This window comes from Ovis aries, chromosome 7 (genome assembly GCF_016772045.2).
Source record: "Ovis aries strain OAR_USU_Benz2616 breed Rambouillet chromosome 7, ARS-UI_Ramb_v3.0, whole genome shotgun sequence".
Lineage (NCBI taxonomy): Eukaryota > Metazoa > Chordata > Mammalia > Artiodactyla > Bovidae > Ovis > Ovis aries.
In genome coordinates, this window is record NC_056060.1 from 41,678,510 (window position 1) to 41,704,377 (window position 25,868).

Below are 25,868 nucleotides of genomic sequence, written 5' to 3' on the forward strand. Positions count from 1 at the left end.
GTCTGAAATAAGGTCTAGGAATCTGCCTTTCAATTAGCATTTTAGGTTATTGAGAAGCAGATTATCTTTGGATGTTACTTTGAGAAACACTGTCCTATTTACATTTGATTGAAATGTATTCCAGATAGTTTATCCAGAAGTCATCTGAAGAGTTTTGAGTCAAGTGATGAATTAAAAAAAGAAATACCATAGTCACTGTGTTCACCGGAAATTTCATAAAAAGAGATTGTGGAATTGTGGACTCTTATCTTTATACTATGTGGAAATGCTTTACTACTCAGATATTTCTTTGCTGTCAAGTGTACATGGCATGACTTAGAAAATGTAGCATATGGAGTAGGAGATGTAAGTTTTTGGCAAATATGTTAGCCATGTCTGCCTTGATTTCATTTTATCACCCACATCTAGTACAGTGCCTAACATAATAGGCATTTAATAATAATAATAATAACTAACATCATTGAGCTAATATGTAAAGTAGGTATTATAGTCCTCATTTACATATTAAAAGGCAAATAATAGAGCTAGGACTCCAACTCTGCCAGTTTGACTTCGGATCCTTTTGTCATTTCATTACCAGTATTTTGCTGAATGGATAATATTTTCTGCCATTTTTATACAATATTGTATAGAATTGTAGTTTTCAAGACACATTCATCTGCATCATTGTATTTGATTTTTAGCCTCTTAAGTTGTCAAGATATAGTCCCTGTTTACAGATTAAAAAACTAAGTCTTAGGTAGGTTAAATAACTTGGTGAAAGTGATAGAATATTTAGTATGTTTAAAAACTGAGATTAAAACCTAGAGTTGTCTTATATATTCTAAAGCATAATGCTTTGGAATGTTTCTATGTATAATGGGGCATGGTGTGAAGGCAATAGAGAAGACAGGCCCTCATAGAATGCAGAGGTCTCCGATGAGAAAAAAACATAGGTGATAGTTTAGAAAAGAAGACAGTAAACTGATCTTATCATCTAGCTAAATACATATTTTTCAGACAGATTAGAAATCATGGGGCAGAGGGGAAAGGTCAACTATCCAGAATTGGAAAATACAGGATTTCCAAGAAAAGTATAAGAGCGATACCTGGAAAATGTGTACAAGGGACCTAAAACTCAGATAAGGACCCTGTCGAACCAGTAACAGATATTATTTTTGTCTGAGTGATCAAAGACCTGTTAGGTCCTTATAAGGGTCATGGAGGCTAGAAAACAGAAACGCATCTCTGCTGACACCCAGAGTTGGGTGGTGTTTGAGGATCATACCCATATGTATAAGGGAAGCAAGTCTGGGCTTCCAAAACTGAGAATCCCACCACCTGTACCTGAATCTATACTGAACTAAAAGTTTGTATAAATTTAAGCATTTAAAAGTCAGTTCATAAAACATTGGCATTATTATCCTTATCTTGATATATAAGGAATCTGAGATTCAGAGAGCATAACTTACCAGAGGTTCGATAATTTATGTTACATATCTAGGATTTAAATTTAGGGTTGTTTGTTTACCTGGTCCGAGTGATAAAGACAAGGAATTAAAATAGAATGCCAGTAGGTGCCACAACAAACCTGTGTAGGCTTAAGCTAGTATAAGAAATCAATGCTCTATAAACTTGATCTCCCTGAACTAGAAAAGAAGGCAAAGAATATGCCAGTGTGGAAGATAAAGGAGACAGATGAACATCAGAAACAGTAGCCCAGAAAGCAGTCTTTCGGGTTGGGTTTAGAGTTTATATACTCTCAGAAACAAAACAGACGTGTATTCGTAGTTTATTTGTTTTTGTTAATTACAGCTGCTTAAAAACTCGGGATGCCACATGGAAATTTGAGTTTTTTTGTATTTAACAAACTGTCAGTGCAATATTACTTTAGAAGAAGAATATTTGCAATAGAGTGTCCGCTAGTGTCAGCTTTTCCTGCCTCTTTAAATAAACTCAGCCTCACATTAAGTATGTTGGTGGTGGTTTAGTTGTAAAGTCCTGTCCACCTCTTGTGACCTCATGGACTGCAGCCTCCCAGGCTCCTCTGTCCATGGGATTCTCTAGGCAAGAATACTGGAGTGGGTTGCCATTTCCTTCTCCACACTCTTAAGTATAGGAAATGTCTATTTGTTGAAAATTAATTTTTAGGTTTTTGTTATTTAAGGAAAGGTTAAAAAAAATCTTGATTATAATAATTTCCAGATCTTTCTTTTCCAATTGGCTGTATTCTGTTTTCCTTGAAATGAGACTGTGTCTGTGTACTTACCTCATTTTCTATATACTTGTTCCTCCTGAAACAAAATAAAATTTCTATTGGATCATACATGTTCTTCTCCTACAGATTCTCCCTTCCAGATTATTCTGACTTAATTTGCCTTCCGTATATCTTTTTTCATAACCATTTATATATAGAGAGTTATACTTTACTTTTTATATATAAAAGTATATTATATACTTTTTAATGTATATATTATACTTTATATCTGCTTATCTTGTCTTGATGGCTCTTGGGTTATATCTTTGCTCCATTTCAAACTCTGCAGCCTTTATCTTCAGAAACCAGTGACTAGTCTGTCTGTGATCATCAGGAAAAAGATTGTGAGAAATTTTAGTAAAAAAAAAATAGTTGGATATTTTAAAATTTAGAGGCTCTTTTACATAAAAATTATTCTATTAAAATATCTGTATATACAAAAGAAAACTGAAACATAGATGTTCAGTTTTAAAAAGTATAACAGTGAATCCCCACTCCCAAGCTGAAGAAATAGAACTTTATCAGTATTTTCACACTACTTGTCAGCTGCTCCTTAATGGCAATATCTCCTTATAAATACTTTCATAAATTTGGTGTTTCCTATTTCCTGATCATTTTATATCAGGAATTTGTATATATCATTTATATATATATAGTGTAAATATTTGTATATATAACAGTCTATCACTAAATAATATATTAGCTTTACATTTTTAAGAACCTAAAATAAATGAAATTTAGAGTATATTTATTTTCCACCAAGTATTTTGTTTACTTATAATCCCCACACTTGGCATTATAATAGATGTGAAATTAAATCTCACTATGGTTTGAATCTGTGTTCTGATTATCAATGAGGTATGAGTATATTTTCATACATTTATTAACCATTAGTATTTCCTTCTCTGTACCTGTTTGCCCTTTGCCAGTCTTTTGTCAGGTCACCTTTTTTTCCTTTTACTATGTAAGTCCTTTGTTGTTTATTTGTCCTTTGCCACCTTGTGATATGACTTTGCTCTCTTGATGGTATATTTTAGTAAACAATTTCATGTTTAAAAATAGTCAAGTTAATATTTTCCTCTTTATGGTTTGTGCTCTTTGTATTTTAAGAAATCTTTCTCTATCTCAGTTATATAGTTTTCTCTTATAATATGTGGTTTTAAATTTTTGCATGTCTCTTTTTCATTTTTTAAATTGTGGTAAAATACACATAACATAAAATTTACTCTCTTAACCATTTTCAAGTGTACAGTTCAGTGGTACTGAGTTGTTATACCACCTCCACCACCATTCATCTCCAGAGTTCTTTTCATCTTGCAAAGCATCTGTATCCATTAAATACTAACTCCTCATTCCTTCTCTTCCCAGCTCCTGGCAACCACCATTCTACTTACTGCCTCTATAAGTGTTGACTACTCTCAGTATCTTAAGTGGAATCAAATATCTATCTTTTTATGACTGGATTATTTCACTTAGTTTTATCTATGTTGTAGCATATGTCAGAATTTTCTTCCTTTTTAAAACTGAGTAGTGTTTCATTTGGGACTTCCCTGGTAGCGAATCTGCCTACAATGCAGGAGACCCTGGTTTGATTTCATTGGCTATATATATATCACATTTTGATTATCCATTCATTTGTTAGGAAGCACTTGTGTTGCTTCCACATTTTATCATTTATAAATAATGCTATTGTGAGCATGGGTGTTTATATATCTCTTTGAGACCCTGCTTTCAGTTCTTCAGACATATACCTAAAACTAGAACTGCTGAATCATATAGGAGTTAATAGTTTTAATTTCTTGGTGGAGCTACTGTGCTGTATTCCACAGTGGCTGTGCCACATTCCCATTAACAGTGCACAAGGATTTACTTCCTCTACATCCTCATCAACACTTGTTTTTTTGAATAGTAGCCATCCTGATAGGTGTGAGGTGGTATCTCATTGTGGTTTTTATTTGCATTTCATTTCTTAATTTCTCTTGTTTCTCCTTTCATTCATTGGGTGTTTATGAGTATGCTGCTCAATTTCCACAGATATGTGAATTTTCTAATTTTACTTCTGTTACTTATCTCTAACTTCATTCTACTGTGGATTGGAGAAAATATTTTATATGATATCTGTCTTTTAAAAATCTGCCGAGATTTAATTTGTGGTCTAACATATGGTCTATCCTAGAGAATGTCCTATATGTACTTGAGAAGAATGTCTATTCTGTTTTTAGGTAGAATGTTCTGTATAAGTCTGTTAGATCTAGTTGATTTACTATGTTCAGATTCTCTTTTCCGTTGTTTATCTTCTGTCTGATTGTTCAATCCATTATGAGTGTGGGGTATTGAAATCTCTAGCTTAACACTTCACATATTTTGATGGCCTGTTATTAGATATATACATTTTTGTAATTGTTATACATTCTTACTGTAATGAACCTTTTATTAATGTATACTGTCCTGCTTTGTTTCTTTAAAACTTTTTCAGTTAAACTCTATTTTGTCTGTATATTAATATAGTCACCCCTGTTCTCCTTTGCTTACTGGAAACATTAAATTTTTCCATCCGTTCACTTTCAACTTGTTTATGTCTTTGGATTTAAAGTGAATCTCTTATAGACAATGCAGAGTTGGATCATGTTTTTTAATCCATTATACCACTGTCTTTTGATTAGAGAGCATAATCCATATATATTTAACATTACTTACAGATAAGAAGAAAGTGGGGAAAACCACTAGACCACTCAGGTATGACCTAATTCAAATCCCTTATGATTATACAGTGGAGGTGAGAAATAGGTTTAAGGGACTGAATCTGATAGACAGAGTGCTTGATGAACTATGGACGGAGGTTCATGACATTGTACAGGAGACAGAGATCAAGACCATCCCCAAGAAAGAGAAATGCAAAAGAGCAAAATGGCTGTCTGAGGAGGTCTTACAAATAGCTGTGAAAAGAAGAGAAGCAAAAAGCAAAGGAGAAAAGGAAAGATATACCCATTTGAATGCAGATTCCAAAGACTAGCAAGGAGAGATAAGAAAGCCTTCCTTGGTGATCAATGCAAAGAAATAGAGGAAAACAATAGAATAGGAAAGACTAGAGATCTCTTCAAGAAAATTAGAGATATGAAGGGAACATTTCATGCAAAGATGGGCTCAATAAAGGACAGAAATGGTATGAACCTAACAGAAGCAGAAGATATTAAGAAGAGGTGGCAAGAATACACAGAAGAACTATACAAAAAAGATCTTTACGACCTAGATAATCACAATGGTGTGATCACTCACCTAGAGCCAGACATCCTGGAATGTGAAGTCAAGTGGGCCTTAGGAAGTATCACTACAAACAAAGCTAGGGGAGGTGATGGAATTCCAGTTGAGCTATTTCAAATCCTAAAAGATGATGCTGTGAAAGTGCTGCATTCAATATGTCAGCAAATTTGGAAAAATCAGCAGTGGCCACAAGACTGGAAAAGGTCAGTGTTCATTCCAATCCCAAAGAAAGGCAATGCCAAAGAATGCTCAAACTACCACATAGTTGCACTCATCTCACACGCTAGTAAAGTAATGCTCAAAATTCTCCAAGTCAGGCTTGGAATCAGTAATACGTGAACTGTGAACTTCCAGATGTTCAAGCTGGTTTTAGAAAAGGCAGAAGAACCAGAGATCAAATTGCCAACATCCGCTGGATCATCAAAAAAGCAAGAGAGTTCCAGAAAAACATCTATTTCTGTTTTATTGACTATGCCAAATCCTTTGACTGTGTGGATCACAATAAACTGTGGAAAATTCTGAAAGAGATGGGAATACCAGACTATCTGACCTGCCTTCTGAGAAACCTGTGTGCAGGTCAGGAAGTGACAGTTAGAACTGGACATGGAACAACAGACTGGTTCCAAATAGGAAAAGGAGTATGTCAAGGCCGTATATTGTCACCCTGCTTATTTAACTTATATGCAGAGTACATCATGAGAAATGTTGAGCTGGAAAGTGAAGCACAAGCTGTAATCAAGATTGCCAGGAGAAATACCGATAACCTCAGATATGCAGATGACACCACCCTTATGGCAGAAAGTGAAGAGGAACTAAAGAGCCTCTTGATCAAAGTGAGAGAGGAGAGTGAAAAAGTTGACTTAAAGCTCAACATTGAGAAAACTAAGATCATGGCATCTGGTTCCATTACTTCATGGCAAATAGATGGAGAAACAGTGGAAACAGTGGCTGACTTTATTTTTGGGGGCTCCAAAATGACTGCAGATGGTGATTGCAGCCATGAAAGTAAAAGACACTTACTCCTTGGAAGAAAAGTTAGGAATAACCTAGAAAGCATATTAAAAAGCAGAGACATTACTTTGTCAACAAAGGTCCGTCTAATGAAGGCTATGGTTTTTCCTGTGGTCATGTATGGATGTGAGAGTTGGACTGTGAAGAAGGCTGAGCGCCGAAGAATTGATGCTTTTGAACTGTGGTGTTGGAGAAGACTCTTGAGAGTCCCCTGGACTGCAAGGAGATCCAACCAGTCCATCCTAAAGGAGCTCAGTCCTGGGTGTTCATTGAAAGGACTGATGTTGAAGCTGAAACTCCAATACTTTGGCCACCTGATGTGAAGAGCTGACTCATTTGAAAAGACCCTGATGCTGGGAAAGATTGAGGGCAAGAGGAGAAGGGGACAACAGAGGATGAGATGGTTAGATGGCATCACTGACTCGATGGACATGAGTTTGGGTAAATTCTGGAAGTTGGTGATGGACAGGGAGGCCTGGTATGCTGAGGTTCATGGGGTCACAAAGGGTCGGATACGACTGAGTGACTGAACTGAACTGAAATGATAAGGAAGAATTTACTTCTGTCATATTGCTATTTGGTTTCTGTATGCCTGATATCATTTTTGTTCTTTATTTTTAGCTTTTGGTGTTCAAGTTTTTTGGAAAGCCCCATTGGAATTTTTTACATTAAAATTGCATCCAATTTGTAGATTAATTTGATAGAATCAAGATTTTTTACTATATTAAATATTCCCATCCATGACATATTTCTTCATTTATTTAACTTTTGTTTCTTGATATATTGCAGTAGTTTTAAAACTTTACTTAAAGGGCTTGCTTGTCATTTGTTATTATAGTTTTATTCTTCTATTTTTTGTCATTATGAATTTTCCCCTACTATAATCATCACTCAGTATCTGTGGGGGATTGGTTCCAGGAGCGTCTGCAGAAGCCAAAATCCACAGATGCTCAAGTCCCATCGTCTGCCTTTCATATTTGTGGGTTCTGCTTAGACACAGTCAGCCAACCTTGAATTGTAAAGATAGCACATGATTCACAGTTGGTTGAATCCATGGATGAAGAGCTTCCCAGTATGGAGAGCCAACTGTGTACTCATTGAAAAAAACCCATGTAAAAGTAGACCTGCACAGTTCAAACCTGTGTTGTTGGTATCAATTGTGTGTGTGTGTGTGTGTATGGCTATTAATAGTATATAAGATGCATTCGATCTTTACATACTCATCTTATATTTAGCAATCTTGCTAAACTTTCATATTAGTTCAACTAAATTGCCTTTTGATTTTTTAGGATTTTGTACAGAAAAAACCTATCATTTGCAGTTGTTATTGCGTCATTCATTCCTTTTTAATCTTTGTCTTTTATGTACTTTTCTTGTCTTAATCAGATTAAGAATGTTCTCTTTTATTCCTAAGGAATATTTTTAAGAAATCATCACTGGATATTGAATTATAATCACTACTTTTCTGTAATTATTGAGATAATCATATGACTTTTATCTTTAATTTTTTAATATGTTTAATTATATTAAAAGATCTTCTTTGTTGAACTGATCTTGCATTCCTGGAATAAACCCAAGTTAGGCATATTGTGTTACCTTTTTTAATACATTGCTGGATTTGCTAATCTTTTAATGTTATTTCCAAACATGTTTACAACTAATTTTCTTTTTTTATTCTTTCCTTGTCTGCTTTGGTATCAAGGTTATAGTAACTTTATGAAATGAGAAGGGGGAATTTTTTCCTTTTCTTTTTGATTCTCTGGAAGCATTTATATGAGATTGGTGGTTTAGGGTGGTAGTTTAGTCGCTAAGTTGTGTCCAGCTCTTGCAACCCCATGGACTGTAGCATGCAAGGTTCCTCTTGTCCATGGGATTTCCATGGCAAGAATAGTGGAGTTGATTGCCATTTCCTTCTCCATAGGATCTTCCCAATTGAACCCTGGTCTCCTGTATTTGCAGGCAGATTCTTTACAGACTAAGCCACCAGGGAAGCCTGTATGAGATTAGAATGACCCAGTTTAGGAAAACTAGTCTAATAAACCATCTGGACCTGCTGTCTTCTTTATAGTAAGATTTTGAACTATTGATTCAACTTCCATATTGGTTATAGAACAAATAAAACTTTCTGTTTGTTCTTGAGTCAGATTTAATAATTTGCATTTTTCTTGGAATCTGTCCATTTTGGCAGCTTGCATGAGGTTGTTTTTAATTCTGTTATTTTCCCTGCTTAATTTTAATCTGTTATTTTCCTCATTGTATTTTTTGTTGTTAATTTCTCCTTTTTTCTTTTTATATTTACCTAGTTTTTGTGCATCTCTCTCAATTCCATCTTGTACTTTCTTTTATTTCATTCTGTATTCTCTCTTTAGCTTAACAAGTTGGATACTAAGCTCATTTATTTTGAGCTTGTCTTCTTTTTCTAATGTATGCATTTAGGGCTATAGATTTTTGCTAAATATAAATTTTGCTGTATCCTACATATATTGAGATACAGTAGATTCATTTTCAATCAGTTTGAAGTATTTTAAATGTTCACAGTGATTTCTTTCTTTACCTATGAATATATAGAAAATACATTTTTGTTATTAATTTCAAACTTAATTTTATTCTAATCAGAGTATATGTTGTACAGTAGCACCACTTTCTGTGGTGATAGAAACATTCTGTTGGGTTGGCCCAAAAGTTTCTTCAGTTTAAAGTAAAAATAAAAGACAAATTTTTCATTTTCACCAAGAACTTTATTGAAGTTTTGTTCCACTGCCTTCTGCCATTTTTCAGGCAGTTTCATAATTCTCTTCCTAAAACATTTTTTGAGCAAAGAACCAATCTAGGTGATTTTTATGGTCTTTCGGGAAATTGAACTTTTTTCCACAAAGAGAATTTTGTAAAGACCAAAATAAATGGACATCCACAGGTGCGATGTCTGATGAATATGGTGAATGAATCAGAACTTCCCAGCCAAGCTGTAACAGTTTTTGCCTGGTCATCAAAGAAATATGTGATCTTACATTGTACTGATGGAAGATTATGTGTTTTCTGTTGACTAATTCCAGATACTTTTCATCAAGTGCTGCTTTCAGCAGGTGTAAATGAGAGCAGCCCTTGTTGGAATTAATCTTTTGGTTTTCTGAAAGGTCGGTGTAGTCAAGACTATGGTCTTTCCAGTAGTCATATATGGTTGGGAGAGCTGGACCATAAGGAAGGCAGAGTGCCAAAGCATTGATGCTTTCAAACTGTGGTGCTGGAGAAGACTCTTGTGAGTCCCTTGGACAGCAATGAGATCAAACCAGTCAATCTTAAAGGAAATCAACCCTGAATACTCATTGGAAGGACTGGAGCTGAAGCTCCAGTACTTTGGCCACCTGATGCGAACAGTTGACTCATTGGAAAAGACCTGGTTGCTGGGAAAGATTGAAGGCAGAAGGAGAAGAGGGTGACAGAGGGTGAGATGGTTAGATGGCATCACTGATGCAGTGGACATGAACTTGGGCAAACTCTAGGAGATGGTGAGGGACAGGGAAGCTTGGCATACTGCAGTCCATGGGATCGCAGAGAGTCAGACATGACTTGGCAACTGAACAACAGCAGTAAAGAGCTCGTAATAGAGGACTCCCTTCCAATTCCACCATATACACAACATCACCTTGGATGAAGACTGGTCTTTTCTGTGGTTGGTGGTAGTTCATTTCACTTGCCCCACAATCTCTTCCATTCCACATGATTGTTCAGTATCCACTTTTCATTGCATGTCACAATTTAAAAACAGAACTTTTCATTATGTTTTAGTAGAGAATTACATGAGGCAATATGGTCAAGAAGATTTTTGCTTAACTCATGTGGAACCCAAACATCAAAGTGAGTAACATAACATAACCAAGCTGGTGCAAATGATTTTCATCACTTGATTTGGGTATTTTGAGTGTGTCAGCTATATCCCAAGTGGTATAATTGATTGTTCTCAATTTATATCTTGATTCATTTGTTGTCAAATTGTTGATGCCCATCTGAAGAGAAATCTCCAGCACAAAAACATATTTGATCAGTCTCTCTGTATACTGCCTTCTCTGTATACTGCACAAATCTTTTTTTTGCATTTCAGTTTTGTTTTTACCTTTCTTATAAGAATAAAGCAAGATATGCTGAAAAAACTGCTTTTTTCTTCCATCTTCAGTATTAAAATGGCTGCACAAAAATTCATCAATTTTTGATTTTGTTTAAATGCACACTGATATGACTACTATCATAATACAGTCTAACAAAATTGTCTTGAATGAAGTTAAAGACAAGTGCTGCTAGAGCCGTCATACAGAAAAAAACCAAACAGATCTTTTGGCCAGCCCAATGTATCTGTACTATCCAATGTGGTAACTTCTAGCCATATGTGTCTTTTGAGCATTTGAAGTATGGCCAGTGAGAATAAGAACCACACACTTTGTTTTTATTTAATTTTAATTAATTTAACTTAAACAGTCATATGTGATTAGTGGCTGCAATATTGGGCATTTTGGATTCATAGAATAGCTGGTTGTGAACTTTGTTGAAACTTGTTTTTTGTCCTACTACATGATGTGTTTAATTTTTAGAAATATTCCTTGTAAGTTTGAATAGCACTTTTTGTTTACTAATTGTTGATGCAGTGTGCTATGTATGTTGATTAGCTCAGGCTTGTTAAATGTATTGCTTATATCTTCCAAACTCTTAACTGTTTTCTGGACTGCTTGATCTACCAGATACTGATATCTGATAGGTACTTTAAAATTATGAAAGATGTTTTAAGCCGTGACAGTAGATTTGTCAATTTTCTCTTAATATTCCCTTAAGCTTTGTTTATGGATCTTGAGCTAAGTTGTTAGGTGTGCACACATGTGGAGTTGTTACATCTTCCTGATGAATTGAGCCTTTTATTTTTATATAGTGAACTTCTTTCTCCTGAGTAATACTTTTTGCCCAAAGGCTATTTTGTCTGATATTAATATAGATCTTCATATGTCTTTTGCTGATTTAGTTTATGGGCTTACTGAATAGGAGTGGCTGGTGTAGGAGGCTGGCTGACATTCACAAAATGAGTCAGTCACTTTGTCCATCTGATTTTTGAGAACCTTCTCTAACAGTAAATGCCCTTTTTTGAGCATTCACATGGGACCAAATATTCTTATACTCCATGCCCATTCCAAAGGTCCAGGCATATATTTCTTCAAAGTACCTTCAAAATGTTGGCAACTCTCTGTGTGAATTGGTGCAGTTCTGTTCCTTTGACATATGCTGCAAGCCTCATAGGTACTCTTTGCTCACGTATCTGTCCACTCTGTTAGAAGACAGTAAAAGGTTTCTTCTTCACTCTTGCCTCCAAATGTCATGAGTGTCTTTCATGGGCAAAATCTAAACCAGAATCCAGCTAAGAAGAAATTGTAAGAATTGTAGTACTGTAGTTTCCACACTTCAGTGTCTGCCATATAGAGAAGAGCTTAGAATGGTGGAGATAGACCTGAGCATGACACGGATGATGTTCAGCAGAAGGAGTAACCACCCGTTTTGAAAATAGCTGACTCAGAGATGATTAAAGGGTGAGACAGTTCCTTAGAAACCACATAGTAAAACTGCATGTGGATTTGTTTGTTTTCTTTCATTGGAATTAACACTTCCCATCTGCTTTTTTCCTTAAAATATGTGAACATATTTTCTCATGATTAGGTATTTTTCTATAACATGCTTTCAGATGGCTCCATATTCTGCAGAGTATAGCTGTGGCATAATTTATTTACAATACCCTAGAGTTAGAGATTTAGATTGTTTCCAATTTTTTGTTAAATAAATAATGCTGTAATGAACCTTTATGTAGATAAATACATATGCACAATCCTGACATTAATTTCCTTAGGATAAATTCCTAGAAATTGAATTGTTTCATTAAAGGGTATGTATAGTTTTTAGTGTTTTTTAATGTTCTTAATTCTGAGTGTATATATTTTTTAACCATTGCAAGTTATAAAGGCAGAATGTTTATCTCTTTTTATTTTTTAGATTCTCCTTTTAATTAGCATTTCTTCAGTTACTGAGAAGACTGAACTTTTCCCCCTATGTCTATTAACCATTCATTTTTCTTTTTTTTTTCATTTTTCTTTTTTGTTGTCATTCAGTCGCTAAGTCGTGTCTGACTCTGCAACCCCATGAACTGCAGCATGCCAGGCTTCCCTGTCCTTCGCTATCTCCTGGAGTTTGCTCAAACTCATGTCCACTGAGTCAGTGAGGCCATCCAACTATCTCATCCTCTGTCACCCCTTTCTCCTTTTGCTTTCAATCTTTCCCATCAGCAGGGTCTTTTCCAATGAGTTCGTTCTTCACATCAGGTGGCCAAAGTATTGAAGCTTCAGCTTCAGCACCAGTCCTTCCAATAAATATTCAGGGTTGATTTCCTTTAGGATTGAAGTCTTTTCATGTACATACATGAATATATGAAATATATGTGTATATATAGTTTATATGTATATATACATAACATGCCCTAATCACGATGGCATTGTTCTTCTAGAGACATTACTGTTTATGGAATGCTTTTGGATTCAGTAAAAATAAACAGCCTGCTAAATAAATAATTTGTTTCATCGAAGCTCTGAAGTTGCAGGAGCTGCATTATTCCTTGTAACCTCATCCTCAAATGTGTTGTTAATAGCAGAACAATTTGAGAATCTGCATAGTAGTGTTTTGTGGTCTGTTATGTGTAATCATCTCATTGTAACTTAAATCTCTACTCTTGCTGAAACAATCTTAAAATTCATTTTATGAGTTAATTTGTGTTTGTTTCTTCAACTCCATTTGTCCCTTTCTGAGTAAATATCCTTTGGCCATGTTTTTGGAAGTCAGTCTCAGGTGCTCATTCAAATGTTTTCTCTGTCACTCTTCAACTTCTACTGTTCAAAAAGATTTAATAGTTTAAGAAGAAGCAATATTTCCTTCTAATTTCAGTTGCCAAGAGACAGTTTCCTAGGTGCTATGTCTTTTCTCTCTAAAAGCTTCAATATACTCAGTCATCTTTCGGGGTTTGATTTTTGCTGGAGAGATGAAGTATAGAGTTTACAATTAAAATTAGAAATACACACCACAGCATTTTCAGTATATTGAAATGATTATTCTCTATAAGTTTTTGAAGTTCCTTTTCAACATATCTTAATTCAGTAGCTGAGTGGCCAGCTTCCATTGATTTAAAACATCACATAGAACAGAAAAGTCCCTAAAACCCCTTTACTGAGTATAAGATTCAATATGTAAAAAGGTGAAATGATATATATTTTTTGGTTCTCTCCTTGTAAGCTGTACATTTGTATTATTCATAGTAAATGCTGATTCCCATCTGATTTGCTTCTGACCTGTTTTCTGCCTTTTAAAGATTTACATAGTGCTCTGAATTGAAACTAAGCTTGGTTTAGCAAAACATATTTGAGAGGGTTAAAATCTGGTGCTAAAGAGACGTGGCATATATTCCAGAGGACTTTTGAATTCTTGCAGAACAAGGATAATATTTATTGCTTAGATAAAGTATAGTTGTGAATAATAAATCAAGCATAAAACCGTTGTTCTTGCTTATACTATATACTCTAATAGCTTTTGGTTATTTTCTATCAAATTCATAAAAATGTTTATTGAGTACCTACTATGTAAGCTTCTGTTAAACAAGTTTTTACGAAACATAAGACAGTCTCTGCTCTCCAGATATTTTCAATCTGTTTTCAATTTTGACCTCTTTTTTCTTTCAGAGAAACAAGTTTTTCTAAACAGTTTTTAAAATATTTTGAGACATAATTCATATGCCATAATTCACTTGTTTAAAGATGTGTAATTCAGTGGCTTTTTAGTGTATCCAGAGCTATTCCTTCATTACCACAATTTTAGAACATTTCATTAGCCCCCAAAAGAAAATTTGTACCTCTTAGACATCACCCCCTAATCTGCTTCCACTCCTAGGCAACCACTAAACCACTTTCTGTCTCTGTAGACTTGCCTCTTCTGGACATTTCATATAAATAGAATCATAGAGTATGTGGTCCTTTGTGACTGGCTTCCTTCATTTAACATTGTGTTTTCAAGGTTCATCCATGTCTTAGCCTTTTTTATTGGTGAATAATATTTCATTGTATGGGTATCCACACTTTTTGGATCCATTTATCAGTTGGTAGACATCTGGGTTGTAGCCTATCTGAATAGTTTCATATGTAGCTGTTGATTACCATTAATATATATATCTAGATTGTACAGTAGGTTTCAGCTAGGGAGTCTTTAACTTTAGATGAGATACAAACTAATGATTATATATTTATGACTACACAGATTCATTTCTATTAATAACAAAATATTCCTGTATTTTTAAAAGTTTCCTAACCAAAAAGGAATATTTTATATGGCAGTTGGCTTACATTGTAATGAGACATTTTCCTATAAACTGCCTCATTATTTTAAAGTCACAACTCAGGTATTTATTTTATTTTACAGCATGCTTACATCACACTTAATATATAATCTCCTTCCTCTTCAGTAAGCCTACTGGTAGCTCTTTAAAGACCTTGGACATCTAAACTACAAGTTCAAAGTTATATATCACATCCACACCTACACGTTAGAGAGGATAATCATGTACAAACATTCACTGATGCCTTTTCTCTTTCTCTCACCCCCAATATCCACTCTGTCCAAGATCCTTTCAGATCTTAACTTGTCTTATTTTGCATAATCTGGCCCTTCATACCTTCCCAAGCTGCTGCCGATAGCTATACACTCTTTGCTGTTCCTCAAACATGCCAAACACATTCTCCTGAACACTTTTTTCCCCAAATGATACCATACTATAGAATACACACTGTTTTATACCTTGAATTGTTTTATAATATATATTGGCAACTGTTTCAAATGAGTTTCTTTATTCTTTATAACTACCTTATACTTCACAGACAAATGAATCATAGTTTATTAGTCCCATGTTGACAGTGATTAACATTGCTTCTGGTATTTTGAATATGTATGAGTCTGTCTGCAGGATGAATTCTTTGAAATGGCATTGGCTGGGTCAAGGAGAATGTATATTTGTATTTTTGATAATTATGTGTCAAATTGCTGCTTGAAGATGCTATGTCCATTTAAATTCCCACCTGCAGTATCTGAGAATATAGATTCACATCCCAGTTAATGAAAGGAATTATCTCTGAACTTTATAAATCTATTATATAAAAATGTATCAATATATTTTTCACTTTTCATTTGCATGAGAATGAATCGCTTGATGAAAGTGAAAGAGGAGAGTGAAAAAGTTGGCTTAAAGCTCAACATTCAGAAAACTAAGATGATGGCATCTGGTCCCATCACTTTATGGCAAATAGATGGGGAAACAGTGGACACGGTGGCTGACTTTATTTTTCTGGGCTCCAAAATCACTGCAGATGGTGACCGCAGCCATTCAATTACAAGATGCTTACTCCTTAGAAGAAAAGTTATGATCAACCTAGACAGCATATTAAAAAGCAGAGACATCACCTTGCCAACAAAGGCTGTGTCAAGGCTGTGGTTTTTCCAGTGGTCATGTATGAATGTGAGAGTTGGACTGTAAAGAAGGCTGAGCACCGAAGAATTGATGCTTTTGAACTGTGGTGTTGGAGAAGACTCTTGAGAGTCCCTTGGACTGCAAGGAGATTCAGCCAGTCCATCCTAAAAGAGATCAGTCCTGGGTGTTCATTGGAAGGACTGATGGTGAAGCTGAAACTCCAATATTTTGGCCACCTGACGTGAAGAGCTGACTCATTTGAAAAGACCCTGATGCTGGGAAAGATTGAGGGCAGGAGGAGAAGGGGACGACAGAGGATGAGATGGTTAGATGGCATCACCGACTTGATGGACATGGGTATGGGTGGACTCCGGGAGTTGCTGATGGACAGGGAGGCCTGGTGTGCTGCTATTCATGGGGTCGCAAAGAGTTGGACAAGACTGAGCGACTGAACTGAATATCTTTTCATATGTGTGGAATCATTTGATATTGTGGTTTTTGTTATTTGCTTGTTTGTATCCTTTGTCTGCTTTTCCAAGTCCACATTTAAATCTAAGATTTATTTGGAATTGATTTTTATTTGTGGTGAGAGCTAGAGTTGAAGGTTCGTTTTTCCCCCCTTATATGAATATCCAGTTGAATTAGCATCAGTTATTGAGGATCATACTTTCTTCATTTATTGCAGTTGCACATTGTTTTAAGTCAGCTGCTTGTGTCTTTGTGAGTCTGTTTCTGAAGTCTCTGGTCTTCTCTATTTGTTTACTTGTTTATCCTTGTCACAATATCACTCTGCCTTGATTATTGTAAGTTTTAAGTATTTGTTGGTGTCTGTTAGTGTAAATCCCCCAACTTTGTTTGTCTTTAAGGTTGTCTTTGTGTTTTTGGCTCTTAGCCTTTCCATATGAGCTAGTTAATCTTTATAAAAAGGATTTGTACAAGAAAGAAATAAGCTTGTTAATCAACTAGAAAGATTGCTGAGAATTTGATCAGTATTATAACCAATCAAAGAATCCAGGGGAGCATTAACACATTTATTACAGAGACCCTTCTAATCTGAGAACACATATATACTTCTTTCAGTAATGTTTTGTATTTTTCTGTACAAGTCTTAAATATCTTTCATTAGATTTCAGTGGTACATTAGAGTCAGCTCATACTAGATTTTAAGAGCTGACCAGGTGCATCTTTTCCCAGCTCTACACTCAGTGAGTCACTCTGGTAGATTGAATTGGGTCATAGTGGTAGTATTTATAGCACAGAAATTGGCAAATGCTACAAATCAGGACTTTTCCACACCCACCTACCTCTAAGAGCTGATTGTTAAGTATTTACCAGCACATATATTACTAGATGTGTCAGGTTTAATAATGATATGTAAATAGAGTTTGATTGTTTAAAATATTACAGTATACAGTAAAATTCAAGGTATAATGTACAGTAAAATTTATTCATATATTTTCCTTAGTTAAGTGTTAGTTCAAGTCTTTTTCCTATTTTTAGTTGGGTTATTTCTTCATTATCATTGAGTTTTGAAAGTCCTTTATGAATTCTGTGAGTTTTTTTTAATCAGATATATGATATGCAAATATTTTCTCCAAGTCCATGGCTTGTCTTTTCATTTTCTAAATAATATCTTTTGAAAAGCAGATATTCTTAAATAATGAAGTCTAGTTTATAATTTTTTCTTTTATGGATGCTACAGTCTGGGTATTTGTATCTCCCCAAAATTCATATGTCAAAAACCTAAAGCCCGATGAAATGGTATTAGAAAGTAGGGCCTTTGAGAGGTGATGAGGAAATGAGGGTGGAGCCTTATGAATGGGTTTAATGCTCTTAGAAAAGAGATCCCACAGAGCTCTGCAGTCTTTCCCATCATGTGAGGATGCAGTGAGAAATATGTAACTTGGTAAAAGGTCCTTGTCTGACCACGCTGCACCCTGATCTCGGGCTTCCAGCCTGCACAGCTATGAGAGAAACTGGTTGTATATGAGCTAGCCAACCTGTGGTGGTCTGCTGCAGCAGTCTAAAGAGACTGAAACTATGGTCATGCTTCGGGAATCGTATCTAAGAGATCACTGCCAAATACAAGGCCATAGGTCTTTTCTTTTGCATTTTCTTCCAAGAATTTAGTAGTTTTGGATTTACCTTAAGGGTAGTGATCCATTTTGAGTTAATATTTTGTGTAGAGTGTAATATATCTAGGTTTACTTTCTACATTTAGATATCCTGTACCATTACCATTTGTTGTGAAGACTGTTCTTTCTCCATTGAATTACCTTAGCATCTTTGTCACAAATCAGTTGAACATCCTAGAGAAATTAAAACATGTACCCATACCAACTTGTACATAAAGTTTATAACAGCATTATTCATTATAGCCAAAAGTGGAAACAACCTAAATGACTATCAACTAATGAATGGATAAACAAAGTATAGTATATTCACACAATGGAATATTATTTGACCATAAAAAATGAAGTACTGACATGTACTGGATAAACCTTGAAAATATTATGCTAAATCAAGAAAAGCCACCAAAAGATCACATCACCTACTGTATAATTCCATTTATATGAAATGTCCAAAATAGGCAAATCTTTGATACACTAATGGTTGCCTAGGGCTGGAGGTAGGTAAGGAAGAATGGGGATGACTGTTAAAGGATGTGGGTATTTTGGGAGGTGACCACAATGTTATAAAACTAATCATGGTGAAAGTTTGCACAATTATTGAAAACCATCAAATCGGTTATTTACTTTAAATGGATAAATTATATGTATGCAAATTATATTCCAGTTAAACTATTACAAAAAGTTAATTGACCAAGAACAAATCAACTGACTATATATTTGTGAGTGCTTTTCTAAATTTCATTTTGTAACTTTTTGCTGCAAGTATATAACATATAAGAAATCAACTTTATATCCAGAAACTTTGCTAAATTTATTAACTATATATTCTTTTGGATTCTCTGCATACATAATCATGTCATCTGTAGATAATGATACTAGATTTCTTGTTCTCCCGCCCTTTTATCTTTGGTGAATTATCTCACCTGTTGCACTGGCTGATACTTTCAGTGTAATGCTAATTAGAAGTAGTCATCCATGACAGATCCCTAATTTCAGAGAAACCTTCATTATTTCAAAACTAAGTATAATATTAGCTCTATCTGTAGATACCATTGATCAGATTAGAGAATTTTCCTTCTATTCCTATTTGTTGAGTTTCTTTTCAGTCAGAATAAGTGTTACATTTTTATACCTGTTTTTATGAATCTGTTGAAATTATTTTCCTTTTTACTTAACATAGCCAATTGCATGCCTTTGAATGTTAAGCTAACCTTGAATTTCTTTAATAAATAAATACCATGTAGTTGTGATGTATTAGATTTTTTATTGTCTCTGGAGTTGAATTGCTATGTATTTTTAGAACTTTTTGAGTTTAATCTTTAAGAGACACTGGCTTATAATTTTCCTTTTAAAAATATTCTTGACACGTTTTGGTATTATAGTTTTGCTGTAAACACAAAACAAGTTGAGAATGGTGCCTTATTTTTGTTCTCTGGAAGAGTTTGTGTAAAATGCCTATTATGTTTTTCTCTAAATATTTGGAAAAAATTTACCATGGAAGCTCACCAGCTGAGCCTGGAGTTTTATTTTGTTTTGTTTCTGCATGAATATTTAAAAATATGAATTTAGCGAATTTTCCAGATATAAGATTATTTATAGTTTGTATTTATTCTTGTGTAGTTTTTAAAATAAATGTTATTTATCTATTTCATGAAAATTATAAAATTATTAACAAAAATTATTCATAATATTCTCATATTATTTTTAAATATAATTTAAGATCTGTGTGATATCTTTTTAAATATCTGATAGTGATAATCTGTGGGAATTTTTCTTTTTTCTTTGACTGGTCTATGATTATTGAATTAATCTTGATTTTCTAGTTTATTGATTTCTGATACTATCTATTATTTCTTACCTTTTCTTTGAATTTAGTTTGCCATTCTTTTTCATCTTGAGATGGATATTAGATTATGATTTTTCAAACATTTTTCTACTAAATGCATTCCAGGTATAAATTTCCTCTAAGCAAGATTCTAACATGTCATATTTTCTCTCAGTGCAGTTCAGTCGCTCAGTCGTGTCCGACTCTTTGCGACCCCATGAATCACAGCACGCCAGGCCTCCCTGTCCATCACCAACTCCTGGAGTTCACCCAGACTCACGTCCATTGAGTCAGTGATGCCATCCAGCCATCTCATCCTCTGTCGTCCCCTTCTCCTCCTGCCCCCAATCCCTCCCAGCATCAGACTCTTTTCCAATGAGTCAACTCTTCGCGTCAGGTGGCCAAAGTACTGGAGTTTCAGCTTTAGCATCATTCCTTCCAAAGAAATCCCAGGGTTGATCTCCTTCAGAATGGACTGGTTGTATCTCCTTGCAGTCCAAGGGACTCTCAAAAGAGTCTTCTCCAACACCACAGTTCAAAAGCATCAATTCTTCGGCGCTCAGCCTTCTTCACAGTCCAACTCTCACATCCATACATGACCGCAGGAAAAACCATAGCCTTGACTAGACGGACCTTAGTCAGCAAAAGTAATGTCTCTGCTTTTGAACATACTATCTAGGTTGGTCATAACTTTTCTTCCAAGGAGTAAGCGTCTTTTAATTTCATGGCTGCAGGCACCATCTGCAGTGATTTTGGAGCCCCAAAAAATAAAGTCTGACACTGTTTCCACTGTTTCCCATCTATTTCCCATTAAGTGATGGGACCAGATGCCATGATCTTCGTTTTCTGAATGTTGAGCTTTAAGCCAACTTTTTCACTCTCCTCTTTCGCTTTCATCAAGAGGCTTTTAGTTCCTCTTCACTTTCTGCCATAAGGGTGGTGTCATCTGCATATCTGAGGTTATTGATATTTCTCCTGGCAATCCTGATTCCACCTTGTGCTTCTTCCACTCTACTTCTATATAAATAAGATATTACACACTAACATATTTATTTTAATATTCATATGGAAAGGATCAAACTAGCCACAACCAATAATAATTAGAAACTAGGAGGGGTTTGCCCACTATTTATAGTGACTTTTCATAAAGCTGTTTTGATTAAGACAATGTAGGATTGCTGCATCAGTTTGCAGATAGACGAATTGATGAATGGATTAAAACATTCATTAGATCATTTAGTGTACAACATTTTCTAATTTATTATGATTTCTTCTTTTATTCATAGGTTATTTAGAAATTTACTGCTAATTTCCAGACATTTAGGAATTTTCTAAATATCCTCTTGTTACTGATTTCTATTTTCTCTATTGTCAGAAAACATATATTATTTTAATACTTTGAAGCTTGCCGAGATCTGATTTATGAACTGGTACATGGTCTATTTGGTAATTGCCCCATCTGAACTTTAAAAAATGCATGATTCTGCAATTATTAGATGTCAGATTTGGTCAGGTTGGCTAATGATACAGTTCACACCTTCGACTTTTTTGATATAGTGTCTGAACTTTTAGACAATGGAGAAAAATTCCTAGAAGTATATAATGTACCAAGAGTTTCTCAAGAAGAAATAAAAAGCTTTATTACTACTAATATAATTATAGCATCATAAGTATTAATGAAATTGAGATAGCAGTTACAAATTAATCTCACAAAGAAAATGCTAGACCCAGATAGTTTTATAGGTAAGTCCTATCAGAATGTCATAAAACTATTTAATCCTTTATTACTCTTTCTGAAGATAGAAAAGGAAGAATTTGCTAATTCATTTTGTAAAGCCAGTGTAACTTTGTTAACCAATCAAAGACAAAATGAGAAAGGAAAGTCATAGACTCAACTCATTTATGAATCAGTTAAGTTCAGTCACGTCTGACTTTTTGTGACCCCATGGACTGCAGCGTGCCAGGCTTTCCTGTCCATCATCAACTCCTAGAGTTTACTCAAATTCATTTATAAATATAGCTGTATAAATCCTAAACAAATTTAGCAACCTGTATCTAATAGTGTGTAATTAATATTCTGCACCCTGAAAATATTAGATTTATACAAAAGTGAGAAGTTATATTACTCACTACATGGCACCCTGCTCCAGTATTCTTGCCTGGAGAATTCCATGGACAGAGGAGCCTGGTGGGCCATAGTCCATGGGATCACAAAGAGTCAGACACAACTAAATGACTTAGGTAGGTAATAGATTAAAGAGGAAAAACCATATGGTCATCTCAATAGCTTCAGAGAAGACACTTGATAAAATTCATATTTCCATTTATGATTTTTAAAAATCAATAGTAAACTAGAAGTAGAAGAGAACTTCCTTAACCTGATAGCATAAAATGTATCTATCAGACCACATCAATTAGAGCAAATGTGACCTCAGATATTGGAGACACTTGCATTAAAATCAGAAGTTGTGCCCACTAAAATCAATCTGGGAATCTAATCCCAAATTGACAATTACTGTGTGAATGCTAGTATGTATGATCTTGAAAAAGTTATTTAAGCCATCTCCTAATTTCCTCATATATCAAAAATACAGATAATAATAAATAACTTGCTGGAGTATTGAAATAAATAAACACAAGAAAGCATCTGTGGTAGATTGCCTCATACAGGAATTTTTACCTGTTTTTCTTGGGCAAGGCCAGTTATATATTTGGCTCTAGTTTCCTAAGTCTGTAATAATACTTCATATACTAATACATATACCAGCCAGGGTTCTAAGTGTATTACATGTGTGTATTAATTCACAACAACTTTATGAGGTAGACACAAAGAGGTTAAACAACTTGACTAAGGTTACTCAGCTAAGGAATGGGGAGGTCTTGATTGGAATCTTGGCCATCTGGTTCCAGAGCCTGTGTTTTTAACCACTACACTATACTGTCTTTCTAAAGAAAGGGGTTGTAGGTTGTATCAGTTGTTTATTGCCTGTTATGTTGCATAATAAGTGGTCATAAAACCTCAGGGCCATAGAAGAATGGCATTTATTGATCACATGTTGAAATTGTTGTTAGGCTAATCTGTTCGTCTTGACTGGGCTTCCTCATGTGGCCGAGGGTTGACTTGCTGGGGGCCCTGGCTGGAACTGGGCAGTATGCCTCTGGTTCAAGTGTCTCTCATCCTGCAGCAGACTAGTCTAAAGATATTCTCATGATGAACAGCAGAGGTGAAAGCAAAATGGAAACACACAAGTGCTCTTTCAAGCCTCTGCTGCGTCATGCTCACATCCTCTGCTGTGTCATAAAACAGATCACTTAGCTAACCCCACAGTCAAAGTGGGAGGACATTGTGAAGCTACATTAAAAAGGCTATGGATCTAAGAATATATCACTTGACACATTGAAGTTGTTTTATAATATACTACAAATGCCAAAGTCTAGGGTTCAGAAATCCTTATATATTAGGGATGATTTCTAAAATAGGGCCTTTGTCAGCAGTAGCATTTTTGACAATTAAATACAAAACTTTGAAAACACACATGCAGGCACACACATACACAGACACACATAAATTTATAGAAAATAGGCAGAAACTTCTTCCAGGAATATTTAGTTCAACTTATAATCCCAAGGTAGTGGTAGTGATGATGATCATGGCTGACCTTTATGAGCTTGCTGTGTGCCCAGCCTTGTTCTCAACACTTCACATGTAGTAACTCCCTTCATCTTTCCAACAACTCTATTAAATAGATACTATTAATAGTACCTGTTCTGTTTTACAGATGAAGAAACTAAGAGATTTAGTCATTTCCCAGAGTCACCCACGTTGTTTATAAGATCTCCACACAAAGTTAACTTTCAAAAGCTTTTTATTTTTTGATTGAATTATATCTAGACCACTTTGCCATGGATTTGAAGGGCTTCTATAATCTGGCCCTACCCAATTTAATTGTCTGTAACTTCCATTGCTACAAAGTATAATTTTAGAATATGTGATTCTGAGTTCCTCTGTGTATTTCTTCCTACACGTGTTCAGCTTTAAAAAGTGCTACAAGAATCCTTAATGAATAATTAAACTTATTTCTAAGGGATGAAGTGTAAACTAAAATTATTTTATTCTTTTGCTCCAAAAGTAGAGGCCTTTGCTTTGATTTTTTTTTCTCACTCAGTAAACAGGGATCTCTGCACTGATTTAGAGCTTTCTTAAAAATAAAATTCTATTTAATTTGGCCACTTGATGAGAAAGACGAGCTGTAAGTCTTTCTGAGATACAATGTAAGTGACAGCATATATGTCAATAAAAGGAGTATTTCTAATTCCACTGTAGAAAGTGGAGAGGAACTGAAGAGCCTCTTTTGAGGGCGAAAGAGGAGACTGAAAAAGCTGGCTTGAAGTTCAGCCTTTAAAAAACTGAGATCATGGTATTCAGTCTCATCGCTTCATGGCAGATAGAAGGGTGAAAAATGGAAGCAGTGACAGATTTTATTTTCTTGGTCTCCAAAATCACTGTGAACAGTGACTGCAGTCATGAAATTAAAAGATATGCCTTGCAAGGAAAGCTATGACAAACCTCAACAGCATGTTAAAAAGCAGAAACATCACTTTGCCGACAATGGTCCATATAGTAAAACCTATGGTGTTTCCAGTAATCATGTACAGATGTGAGGCTGAGCACCATAGTTTGATACTTTCAGTCTGTGCTGGAGAAGACTCTTGAGAGTCCTTTGGACATCAGGGAAATCAAACCAATCTATCCTAAAGAAAATCAGTGTTGAATATTCATTGGAAGGACTGATGTTGAAGCTGAAGCTCCGATACTTTGGCCATCTGATGCAAAGAACCGACCCACTGGAAAAGACCCTGATGCTGGGAAAGATTGAAGGCCAAAGGAGAAGAGGGCAGTGGAGGATGAGATGGTTAGATAGCATCACCGACTCAGTGGACATAAATTTGAGCAAACTCTGGGAGATAGTGGAGGACAAAGGACCCTGGCGTGCTACAGTCCATGAGGTCTCACAGAGTTGGACACAAGTTAGCGACAGAACAACAAATTCCACCATGCTCCTGTTTCAGATGTTCTAAGAGTCAAGCGGTATATACACATTTCCTGTGTTCTGAGATGATTTCTGAATAAATTCTTATCTTATTCAACAGGTGGGTTTTCAGAAAAGACATATGAATGGAGCTCTGAGGAGGAGGAGCCAGTGAAAAAGGCAGGACCAGTCCAAGTCCTCATTGTCAAAGATGACCATTCCTTTGAATTAGATGAAACTGCTCTAAATCGGATCCTTCTCTCAGAGGCTGTCAGGGACAAGGAAGTCGTCGCTGTATCTGTTGCTGGAGCATTTAGAAAAGGAAAATCCTTCCTAATGGACTTCATGTTGAGATACATGTATAACCAGGTAGGGAAGAAGTTTAAAAAGTTTTCTGATTTCTGTGCTTCTATCACTTTGTGTTTTTATTTACTAGTAGTGTCCAACGTTTCCATTATTATGTTCCCTAAAGATGAACTAGTTTAAAAATGCTGTCATGTAACCATTCTGACTCTGGTGCTTTAGGGACCAAGCTATATAGGCCACTTTGTCTGAAGCCGCTTTGCTACATTTCCCTTAGAACATAACACATTTTTAAAAATTCTTCTGAAAATAGACAAGTACAGTGATACAGTTATAAACTTTACGTGTTAGTATTTAAAATGTCGAATAACTTTTGTCATAATTTTTATTATAATAATTTTGTGTCCAATATTTACTATGACATTTTTCATACATGCAGCAAAGCTAAAAGAACCTTGCAGTGAATACCTGGATGTGCACTACTTAGATTGTACCAATAACATTAATATTCTTGCTTTACTACTTTTGTTGTATCCAGCTATTT

The 25,868-nt window shown here is 35.1% G+C and overlaps 1 protein-coding gene across 2 annotated transcripts in view; it reads left to right on the forward strand.

Moving 5' to 3' along the window:
• ATL1 (atlastin GTPase 1) overlaps positions 1-25,868 on the forward strand; it is a 78,488-nt gene that overhangs the window by 2,010 nt on the left and 50,610 nt on the right. For both annotated transcript variants that reach the window (XM_027971738.3, XM_042252312.2), the window contains exon 2: positions 25,143-25,390. In XM_027971738.3, coding sequence (XP_027827539.2) covers positions 25,143-25,390 — 248 coding nt within the window. The remainder of the gene's footprint in view (positions 1-25,142; positions 25,391-25,868) is intronic.